This window comes from Ambystoma mexicanum, chromosome 5q, assembly GCF_040938575.1.
Source record: "Ambystoma mexicanum isolate Mex_15411 chromosome 5q, UKY_AmexF1_1, whole genome shotgun sequence".
NCBI lineage: Eukaryota > Metazoa > Chordata > Amphibia > Caudata > Ambystomatidae > Ambystoma > Ambystoma mexicanum.
Window position 1 is genome coordinate 906903544 of NC_090933.1, and position 12056 is coordinate 906915599.

Here is a 12056-nt window from a genome sequence, read left to right on the forward strand (position 1 = left end):
GCTATATCTTAGAACACCGGTCAACCTTCAGTTGCAGACTTTCAGCAAAGGGGTGGGGGGGGGGGCTACCTGTAAGGGCCGATGGCTGCGGGTGCCCTGGTGGTGTGAATGATTCTTCTCACGAGCGCTGCCATGGCCGACTTTCGTACCAAACTTATTTGAAACGCAGCCTCTGAAAAAGGAAATACTCAAATGACCCGCTTTATTACCCAGCACAAGACAAGAAACAAGTGGGGAGGGTCACTGGCTGTGTCCTGCCCACTCCCGCGAAGGCGGGGTCAGAATTTCAGAGGAGTAGAAAGAGGCTCATAAGCAGGAGAGCCCGAGCGCATGCGCATTCTTGGTTCGCTGCTTGTCCCCAGAAGGCTTCCGTTTAGTTAAAGCAACTGAATCCGCACACACGCTGACGCTGGTGAGTAGTAGTAGTCAGCTGGTGGTTAGACGGGATAAATCGGGCGGCGGGTGGTGGATGGATGGAGTCTAATGACAGAGTCCCCTGCTCGTGTGGAGCGTGTACTTGGGGAACTGCTGAGCACGTTGTCTGTCAAAACAGGGCTGAGCAGTGTCCGTAAGGGGAGGGGAGGGTAATTTCGCCTTTAAAAAGTATTTCCTAATATTCATGGGTTGTCACGTGCAAACAGAATGTGAATAAAATCTTGAATTTCAAAGCGAGTAAATGCTGTCCTTTTAATAGTCTTGTCCCAAGCCCAAACATTGCTCTGCTTGGCGATAGTAAAGCATGAAAGTTCTGATAGTTTGTCTGAATTAGTGTTGCATTACTCGTGTTTGTCTTGGAAGCAAGATGACACAGAGCAACACCAGTTCGAATCCCGGTCCTATGCTTTGGAGACTGGTCTCCGGTATTAAGCACTGGTATGAAAGATACATTATTTAGGGTTTTCCAAGTAAAACGGTATTCGTGGTCCTGTATGTAGCTCCCTAGGACAATCCTGCCCTAAAGTATGAGGCTGAATCAATTTCTCTTGTCAAATTAGTTTCATCACCTGAGTGATTATGAAACTTATTACTTGCCTCCAGAAGTATTCCATGTTAGGGAGCCGCGATTGGAGGATCTCAGCCGAAATGTCTGGAGTCAAGTTGGCACTTGGCAGAGGCAGAATGTGACACTACCCAACTACCCGCACACACCACTCATGTTCTAGAACATGGATTGGCTCGTGGGTTATATAGAGTTACGGACCATTATTCAGATAGGTAAGTGGGTTTAGGAACACTGGATTGAGCTTTGGGGACGAGTTGTGGATGGGTGGAGGTAGGTAGGGAAATCTCTGGTTCTATTTCGTTTGTTCTGTTCGCACGTTTCACTTTCACACTAGGTGCTGTTTTGCAACCTAGCTTTCACTCATGCAGGCATACCTACGGCAACAGCAAATACTTCAGTTACTATACTGGCGTATTTTCACATGCAGACCTGTCAATGATCTGAATAGGATTTCATGACATAGAATTAATCATTGGTCTCTTTGCAGATGGCACACTGTTTTGCTTGGCTTTTATGAGATCTCAACTGTCTTGGGGGAAATTTGTGGTGGCTTAGCCACAGTATTCATGCTGCATAATTCTAAACTCGATGTGCAAACCCAAAAGCCTGTATAAACTTTATTTGGTTAAGAATTCTCACCTTCGTATACTACACTTCCTCAACTAGTATGCCAGAGGTGCGATTACCATATTCCCCAAATCCAAACTGAGATTTACTTGCTGGATTTTTCAGCGCAATCCACATGCTTCAACTACATATGTCTCAACACAATTTGCATATAGGCAGGAATTTAAACTTTTATCTGGATAGAAATGGAGCTTTCTGCAGGTAAGACAACATTGTTACTACTGGGTGCGGTTTCATCTTGACTCTAGGTGGCCAAGGTCATCGTTGTAGTTGGGTTGTGTCATACGTTTCAAAAGCGGGCAATGCATAATCTTCCTGTACAGGTGTACACCACAAAGAGGGAATCCATAGCTTTCCAAACCTATACCAATCTGAAGGGTGTTTGCATGGACCGCTCCCATGTGTTCTATGAACATTGTTCCCCGGATTTATCCTCCCAGATGGAATCCTTCTTTTGATTAGTTATTTGTTACCTACTTGCATGATGCAACCTGGTAGATGCTGTTTCTTCCACTCCAGAATTTCTTTTGCAGTGTAAACTGCCTAAACGACTTGGAGGGGATGGTGAGTAGTATGGATGTTCGAGTAATGAAACATGTTATAGCTATTCAGCTACAATTATTCCACAGGTCTCCATCCTACCACAATTCCTCCCCAGCCATCCCCTTGTGCGTATGCTACATTACCGCCACGTCCACTCTTCCTCGTCACAGTACTTACTTCATGAGGCCCCTGCCTCCGACACAGGACCTTCTTCTATTTCTTTAAATTCCTATAACTCCTCCCCCACATCCACGTCACTCAGTTTAATTTTTCCTGCCTCTGGCAGGTTGGACTTTTTCTTCCCGGTGTGGGGCACTGGGGAGCACCGATTGCTGGCCCCCTGGGGGGGGCTGTGTGGTGGGGCCCTCGGCTCCCTCAGGTGCGGCGCTGCTCCTGGGCCACTTGCAGGGTTTGGGGTCACAGTTGAGCGGGATTGCCTCGCTCGGTTCTTTGCTGGGCTCCGGACCGCAGCGTGTGCATTGTGTCCCGGGTCCTGCATGGCCCGGGGGAAGGTAAGAGAGGGGAGGACTGGGCTTGATGTTTTTCCCCTCTCCTCCTGTTTTGGCCATCTTGATTCGACAGGCCTTTTCCTCGTGCTCTGTGTACACATCTTTGTTGGAAATGATGGCAAGCACTTGGCAGTATGGGCTAGCCTTCCCTTTTGTTGTGTGGCCTCTCTGCTTCTTGTCGTGGGGTGACAGTGGCAGAGAGTCTTTGAAAGTGCGGGGGCTCTGTTCTGTCGCAGGCATGTCACATACCACCCGCTCCTCAGACACAGCACAGGATGCACCAGATGTTAGCTGCATTCTCTGGGGGAAGGTAAGGAGAGGGGAGGACTGTGCTTGATATTTTTCCCCTCTCCTGCTGGTATGGCCATCTTGACTCCTTCAACATGCCGTTTCCTCGTGCTCTGTATACACATCTTTATTGGAAATAATGGCAAGCACTTGGCAGTATGGCCTAGCCTCCCCTTTTTGTTGAGGCCTCTCTGCTTCTTGTCGTGGGGTGACAGTGGCAGAGAGTCTTTGAAAGTGCTGGGGCTCTGTTCTGTCACAGAACATACACCTACATTCACATACTACCTGCTCCTCAGACACATGCAGCCCAGGATGCACCGGATGTTGGCTGCATTCTTTGCGTGCAGCCTGTGAAAACTGCGCAGATTTGGACGCGTCTGCAAGCGGCCTGAAGGGTACCGGCTTGGCATAGTCTACACTTCGGGTTCGAGTCTCTGCGGTGCTGACTCGGCATTTCATCCTTCCTAGACCGACACATTGGAACGATTTAGAGCTTGGGGCTACCAGCTACTGGATACAGGGCTCAAGCCACCTCTCAGTAATGTGGCGAGTTAGTGGTGTGTTTGGGTCTGTGCTAGCTATGGACACAGACTCCTTGTCCTGTCCTCTTCCTCTGAACTGCACAAGGGAAGGTCAAAGGAGATGATTTTCTTTTCCCTTCTCCGGCATGGAATTATAGAAAATGCATCATGGAAGTAATGGTCATTCAGAGGGTTCCCAGTGTCTCTTCTTTTAGGGCCTAGGTCCTCCGGTGCTGACGTGTTGCTTTCACGCCTCCTCTCAGAATTGTGGGAAGTGATATGGCACATGGTGGCACATGTCTGTGCTTAGAGGGGTTCTCAGAGCCCCTGGTGCCGGTGGAGGGGGATGTCACTTCAGTGGGTTTTTCCAGTGTAGGAATACCCCAGATAGGGGGGTTGCCTTTGATGTCTGCTATCCGGGATGGATTGCTTTGCCCTGCTTTGTGACAGTACTCTGCCCTTTTGACGCCAGCCTGGTGGCTCCTCTGTCGGCTCGGGGGCCCTGGTCTGCTGGACTTCTGGGCTGTCCTGTATCTTCCTTTTGATAAGTCGGATCTTTTTGTGGGCTGACAAGCATGCTGTTATATTGTGGCGCAGGCATGCTTCAACGTCCTGTGATTGGCGGTTTTCCCTGGCTCCTCGTCTCTATCTTCTCTGAGGTGTATGGGAACGGTGGGGTTCGGCTTCCTGGGTAATGGGCTCCTTCCGGAGGGGGGTATCGGTTGCAGTTCCTGTCTCCTCCTGTCCAGGTTTGCATGGTTAGGACTTTGGTACCCAGCTCACGGTCCAAGTAGTTGGCCATGGGATCCGTTCTCTAGGAAGGATTGTTGTGGGTTACCATCTTGCCCGTTCCTCTCCCTGTTCAGGGTCAAGTTTTCTACTTGCGGGTGTTCCTGGTCCCTATGCCTTCTAGGATGTGTCAACTGCTTATGGGTCTCAAGACCCTGCACTGCTTGTCCGGACTTTTGGGGAGAGTGTACTCTGGATGTTGTGCAGGGGGGGGCGCTTGCTGGCTGGTCTGGGCTGGGTTCTCAGAAGGCAGTCTGTCTCGGCTCGCCTGTTGCTGAAGTTACGGGGCACGTGGCGTCTTGCGTTTTTTCGGTTCCTTGAGCCCGTCTTCGTTTATGTCCCCTGGTGTCTTATACTCTCTCCCACTGGTTTCCGACGTCTCAGCTTTCGTAGTTGTGTTTTCGGTGTCCCCAGCGCTGCGAGTCTCCCTGCTGTGGTGGCGGGTGGTTTCAGGTCTACAGGCTGAGGTGTGCATGGTCCATCCTCTCTTACTACCGACGCCAGCAGAAAGGGTCTACATTGGGGGTCCTCTCAGCTCAAGGGTTGTGAGATCTGGGGAGAGCCGGCGATCATCCAATTGGCAAGAGTTGTGCCATTGTCCAAGCTCTGGTGTACTACAAGGAGTTGCTGGACGGTCGGCGGTTTTGATCCGATCGGACAATACGATGGCCTTGGCATATGTCAACTGCAAAAGGGGTTCTGGCTGTTCCTTGAATGCTCTGGCAGTGCTGATTGGCACCTGGGAGAAATCTCATCTGGTGTCTCTGGTGGCCTCACGTATCAGAAGGGTGGACAATGTTCAAGCGGATCTTCTCAGATGCCGGTTTTCACTCCTCGGCGGAACTGGTCCTGTTGGCCCAGGTCTTTGCAGTGACCTGTGTCAGATTAGGGTCCCCGGTTCTAGACCTGTTTGCATCCCCGGCCTCAGCAGAAGTTCGCCTCTTCTGCTCTCGGTTTCAGGCCGGGGGGATTGGGGAATGGACGCCTTCTCTGTACAGTGGCCTTGGGGTTTTCCTTTATGCCTTTCCGCCTATTCTCCTTCTGCCCCGGGTGGTTTGGCGCATCAGAGTGTCCAGGGTGACTGTGTTGTTGTTAGCTCAGTTCTGGTCCCGCCGGAGTTGGCTCCCCTCTCTGTTGGAGCTGCGGTCCTAGGAACCTTGGCTGATTCCGAGGTGGCCGTGTCCCCTTCAAGGGGATCTGCGGTTGGAATTCCACTGGATGCAATGGGCAGTGTGGCTATTGCTCAGTCTAGGTTGATATCTCAGGGGTTCTCAGATCCTGTAGTTGAGTACATAATGGATGCTCTTAGACCCTCCACTCTGAAGGTGTTCTGACAAAGGGCTTCCCCCTTGGTATCTCCCTCTGTATTACGGTTCCTTCAAGGGCCTCCTTTTGAGCCCTTTTCCGAGATTGATATCAAACATCTTACACTGAAATCTGCTTTTTTTTATTGCCTTCGCTTCTGCCCGTAGTCTTGGGGAGATTGGGGCTCTCTTATGTCACCCTCCTTTCCTGAGGGTGCTGCCAGACTCGGTGCTGCTGAGGTGTGGTCCGAAGTTCCTCCCTTAAGTTGTATCTTGGTTTTCATACCTCTCAGGATCTGGTTCTCCCTGACTTCTTTCATGATCCGAGAATGCATGAGGAGGTGGCTTGGCTTAACATTATGTCCAGCGGGACGTGTTGGAGTATTTGGCTAGGTTTGCTTTTTCCCACCAATCTGATAGTCTTCTGATTGCTTGTGGTCCGGCTGGGGCTGGGCAAAACGCATCTGTGGTTTCCATTTTCCGATGGTTCCGGTTGTGATCCCAGTGCCTTTATGGCTTTTGGCCTGCCTGTGCCTGCGCACGATCAGGGGCGGTCCGCCAGGGGTTTGGCGGCTTCCTGGGCCGATGCAATGAGGGTTTTTCACTGCAAGAGATCTGTATGGCTGCCGCCTTGGCTGGTCTAGGGATTTCCATCAACCGCTATGGGTTGAGTTTCTCCCACTCTGGGGGGGTTGGTTGCTTTATCTGTGGGGGGTTGGTTGCTTTATCTGTGGGGATGTGAATTAAGAGTTATTGTGGGTGTGTGTGCTGCAGTTTTTAGCTCTGTTTCTCATTGGGACCTTTTCCCCGTTGCTGCTTTGGTATACCTCATGAAGTAAGTACTGGGACGAGGAAGAGTGGACGTGGAGGTAATGCTCTGATTACTTACTGGTAATCTTCATTACTCCTAGTCCTACTCTTCCTCGTTACAGTACTGACGACCCTCCTCACCCTCCCTGCGGGGAAGGTCCCATGCTCTGGCTTGGTAATATGAAACTGAGTGACGTGGATGTGGGGTAGGAGTTATAGGAATTTAAAGAAATAGAAGAAGGTCCTGTGTCGGAGGCAGGGGCCTCATGAAGTAAGTTCTGTGACGAGGAAGAGTAGGACTAGGAGTAATGAAGATTACCGGTAAGTAATCGGAGCATTACTGTATGAACACTTCAGGAGCTGGAGATTCCGAGTTGTACATTTGTTAGCCGAATTGTCCAACTTTTTAACAGTAGGATATGTAAACATTTGCCTTGGAACATTTCATATTTTAGCTTTGGGTTAGCCCAGAGGCTAAGAACGCGTTAAGAATAGGTTTTGGGTCTTTCTTTTGGCTACCTCTTTGGACATTGCTTTGTAGAAAATGATGTCTATGGAGGGACAAGATTTTCTCCTAGCGCTTATAGCCGTTTTTACAAGGCCTTTCCTGACTCATGCAGAATAAGCACATTGTTGTCATGCACCTATCTTGTATTTCGTGTCGACCTTCCTACAAGACCTAGAGCCCTTCTTCTATTCCTTGCTATGATCGACCTAGTCATAAGAGATAGACAAGATGACCTGTTTGTCCCAGGTTTCTTTATTTAAAAGAACAAATGTCTCCTCTAATACCTACGGCTAAGATGAAAGAAAAAAGATCTAAACTTTAGCTGAGAGAGTGGATCCTCAGCCCTTCTGTGTTTAACTGCCCATTCACCCCCGCCCCCTTGTGAGGTATACATATTCTCAGTCCGGTGTGGGCTCTGCCTCATCCTAGACACATGTCTTTGGTCTGCACGATTGGACCTCTTGTCAGTGTCTCCCGTTTGGGTCTGTAAGGAAGGCATGATATCAAACAGTGAAGACAGATGCAAGTGATCACAGTTCAATGGTGTTTATTGAACTTCATTGGGTTGGTTGAACGCCTTTCTAATCCTAAACCTAAGGATGGGAGCAAGCTAGAACCATCAAATAATAACGCAGTCCTGGTGGTGTCTGTCAAAATAAAAGGGCCTATACTAATAAACCCATTGACAATCCTTACTTCTAATACAAATGGTGTGGGATACCAATGTAAGCAAAAAGAAGTGTTCAAGAAATGATATGTCCGGATAGTGGAGCAGTTCACTTCCATTCCCCATGTTTTCAGCACAGGACAAGGAGGCACACTTGAGCTCTGCACACACTCTTGCTACTCGGCCACCAGGTAACAGTTCAAAGCATAAGTATCAGGGCCTTCTGCCATCTCTCAATGACAGTCTCTTATTGCAGATGGCCTGATGTAACAAACCAGCACGAAAGTTCCTTTCTTATCAGGATTTTCATATTCATGGGTTCACAATTGGTCTCCCTCGTTTGGGCTTGGACCATGGGTCTCCCTCGTTCCGGCTCAGACCCTTTTGTATCACAAAAAAACAGATTTTCGTTTGTGCAATGGGTGTTGCTTAAACCGTTGCAGGACCACTTTGATACACTCCAATTCTTATTTTCACCTTTCACTTTTGTTTCCATCACTTCTGAATACCCCTGAGACCTTCGATTGAGCACACTCGCCGTACTGGACCACTCTGTCGCTAATATTGCATCTTTCTTTGTAACGGTCAAACATCCATCAGCAATTGGACTTTTCTTGCGTATTTCATCACACGCGTTACCAATCTTCGTTCTTGCTCTCTTTATACAATGTTGCTGCTTGCAACCTTGACTTCAACACAGACCGGTGTTACATCGGTCTCCCCAACTCACCGGTTGTGTTGAATTCTCTCTGGCACTGCTTTGATCTTGGAGCCAAGGATGGTACCATGGTGGCTGCTGTTCCTCCACGACTCGATCAGCCTTGCAGGAGGGCCCTGGGTATCTCTGACATACAATGCAGGATTCTTCAGTCTGGTTTCCTAACCTTATGTCTTTCGATCTGAAGGTTTCTGGAAAGTAACTGTTTCTCGGCAGAAAGTTCCAGGGCATCTCCCTCCTCGTTTTCCCTTCTGTTTGCTGCATTTCTCCCCTCGTTCAGCTGCCATCTGGAAAACGCTGTTCCTTCGCCTCACTCAGTGTGCTCTCGTGCCCCGCCTTTTATCCGTGTGGGGAAGCTTAATGCAAGTCACATGTGAGTCGTTAACAGTAATTGCCTGACTCTGCTTGATCACAGTATTGGGACATGTCAAATGTAATACTTGGGTGTGAGTTTTCTCCCAGAGTGGGCTGTTAGTGTAGGGAAAAGGGGCAGGGGGGTAAAGGTTTTAAATGGGGAGCGATACCGCACCTAATTCGGTCTCCCACTCCCCAAAGACCCCTCACCAGGTGATTTCTCTCTTTTTTTTTTTTTTTTTTTTTTTTTTTCCCTCGCCTCCCCCCTGGTCCACCCCTAGAGTCTGGATCCAAAGGCGAATGCTGTGCCCTGGCATCTTGAGAGAAACCCCGGGGACACCTTCTGATTTCTCACAGGTCTGACAGAGATTTGGCATCGCTTAGGCAGGACGCTGACCCGCTGCTTCTGCAGCTCAAGCTTTCTGGGCTCCCCGCTTTCGACCAAGTAGGAGAGTTCCTTATGCGTCTTCAACTTTCTGCTCACCATATGGAGCGGCGGACCGATTCCCTGGCTTGTTCAGTGTATAAAGTATGTTCTTGCAATCTGCTGTGTGTTGTTGCCACACTCAGTTAAAAAGACTAGGAAAACAATCAGTCGTTTGGCAGTCCTCCGGTTTCCCTATTTGCACTCTGATTAAGGAGACTAATATCACTATTGCCGGTAACCCTTCAGGGCAAGAAGGTTTCTCTCGGAAAGCATGCTGAAACCCCTCTTACTTTCAGTTTTTATTGCACAGGACTCAAGGTACCAATGCTTAAAGTATTTTGACTTTGCCACCCATTTCCAGCCTCCCTGTGCTTGCACTTGTTTTTGTCCGCAGCACTAGCAAGTCAACAAGGGAAGATGTCCATGCTTCATCAGCAAATCAGTTTACTGGGTGCGAGCAAATAGTAATCTGCGCAATATTTAGATGAATGAGATTTTGATGGGCTGATTGGGTGGGGCCCCACATGAATTGTTTGAGTGAAGTTGTTGTGCTGTCTTTTTGGTCACACGTTTTTGGTTTCAACTGTCACTCCAAGCTCTGCCCCCATTCCACATGACACTGAACATATCAAACCATTCATCGGTTGGCTATGGACTGAATACAGGCTGGCAATGTGGAGGATGGGCCATCCTGTTCAAAACCTGAAATAACCTTAAAAACGGAGAAGCTCCCTACAGATGTCACACGATTAAGTACATCTGTTAATAACCTGAAAAAAATAGCTGAACTTGGTACGAAACCTGACTTACTTGATCATTTGTTCAACAATTTATTCTTTTAAAGGAGACTTGGCCTCTTCGTGCCTACGTGAGGGTTTAATGAATTCCTAACATCTGAACGTTTACCTTCTACGTTTCTATAAGCCTGGTAGGCACACCATTTTAGGACTTTAAGACTCGAGAGCTGCACCTGTCACTAATTTCCTTTTCACCATGGGGGTCAATTGGTCACTGGTAAATTGTACACAAATGGTTGATAGGCTTGAAAATGACATCCTCACATCTGTTGTTTTCAATACCAATCTTGCAATGAAGATGTTGTATCCACGATTATATCAACGTAGAGTGGTAGCTGAGGTGCTTTGGAGCTTGATGAATGTCTGCATATTATTGCCCCCCCAACAGCATTTTTAATAGCTGCCTCAAATGTTGCTAACCCTAATTCCGCTTTATTATTTATTACGAGCCTAGGCCGTTTCTAATACTTTTGATCTAGAGGTAAGCAAGGTTTGTATTGCGAAGTAGCCCCTCCCACATATGACCATGAGCCGTAGGTAGAAAAGGAAAGCTTCTTTAATGGTTACGGTACAGTATAGGTATGCCCGCCCACAGGACACAGTACATTGGGGGAACAACCACTGGCACACCCTATCCCAGCCAGCCTCTCTCCAACTGTCATCCATTGAACATTCAGCAGGCAGCACTCGCGCCACGTTCCACTCTCTGAACTAACATCATATTCCTACAAGGCGGGAAGAAAATGCATTACAACACATCTCTCAACACCCTCAACCCCACCACCCTAAGGAGAAATCTGAACTTAAAACACAATCGGAGACTTGCAAATCAAGAGGTGGCACTGGGAAAAATTCTTCATCTCTCAACCACATCCAGATCCACACCTCTACATGGACCCTAGGCCCCATCTTACCTCCAGTGTACACTGTCTCCTCTCACACCAAGATTATTCCCAAACCACTCTGTCTCTGGGTGACCCACTACTCACCCTGATCATCTCACCACCTAGAGACAACACCCTCCGTACGTCCTTGCATGCCATACAAATAGACCCACATAAACAGTGGGACAGAACACTGCACCCCTTCACATTATGCAAAATAAGAAGAGGTGACATTCTACAACTAAGAAAAAGAATAACAGAATAAACCTCTCAACGAACTTGGACCACCTGACTAAAACGTTTATGATCCATTGACCACTCTTAAGAAAGCAAGCACCTCATGTGCAACTGAAACATATACGCACGACTCTGACCCTAAACTCAATCTAACACCAACAGCGGGGACGCCAAACATACCTCCAAGATATTGCACACTGCACACATCCACTGTGTGAGCACAAGAATCTCATTGTGACCAAGTCACTTGGTGCACTCTCTGAGACTGCGGCATATTCTCAAATGGTGTCCAACCCTTACATAACAGAACATGGGTGTCCAACACCTCATTGACCAAACGCAGGCATCCAACACCTCAAAGACCATAAATCGGTTTGCAAAACAAAACAAACTAACATGGTTGTCCAACACATCCTCTCGCAACCAATACTGTCCAGCACCACATAAATAACATCAGTATCCCAACACCCCGGAGGCAGCATGTAGCCCTCTGTACCAACAGCCATGTCACTCCGGCAAGCACTCGCTTAATCCACATACACCACCGTCCCCAACTGGACTTGTGATTTGCTAGGCCACAGCCCCAGATTGAAATAGCCAACAAACCCTCAACCCTTACACATGCGCGTTTCGCATCTAGACATTGGATTACACCCCCTCACCACCACCAACTCAATGAGCAAGAAGTAGACATTAAAGGGCAGGGCAATTGTAGGCATATTCAACTTGGCACATAAGTCTGTAGTCCGCGCCTAACGTGTGCAACCATAGTTGCTCCTGTGGCGAAAAACATTATTGGCACATACATTAATCTCTTATGTGTTAAACAATTGGTGCATTACATTATCCCCAATGCTGCATATATTTGTGCACCATCTTCTCCGCTTTAATAGAAGCCATGGCATGGCATGTATCCTACCACCAATTCACACTCGCTTTTATAACACAGGCCTCACACCACAACCCCATATTCCGTCCTATATAATTACTTAATCCAGTGTCGTCTTGTTACTCTCATATCTAACTCAAAACCCAGCAGCTACAATTTGAAACCTACTGCCCCAACTTCA

At 48.2% G+C, this 12056-nt stretch overlaps 2 protein-coding genes across 2 annotated transcripts in view; one reads left to right on the forward strand and one right to left on the reverse strand.

Moving 5' to 3' along the window:
• The window catches only part of RIDA (reactive intermediate imine deaminase A homolog), a 193215-nt gene extending 192980 nt beyond the window's left edge, over positions 1–235 (reverse strand). Inside the window, exon 1 of the mRNA XM_069621413.1 lies at positions 70–235. Within this exon, the coding sequence (XP_069477514.1) occupies positions 70–134 (65 nt within the window). The 5' untranslated portion in view covers positions 135–235. The remainder of the gene's footprint in view (positions 1–69) is intronic.
• A 74-nt stretch (positions 236–309) lies between these two features.
• The window catches only part of POP1 (POP1 homolog, ribonuclease P/MRP subunit), a 1381968-nt gene continuing 1370221 nt past the window's right edge, over positions 310–12056 (forward strand). Inside the window, exon 1 of the mRNA XM_069621412.1 lies at positions 310–412. The gene's annotated coding sequence lies outside the window, so the exon portion shown is untranslated. The remainder of the gene's footprint in view (positions 413–12056) is intronic.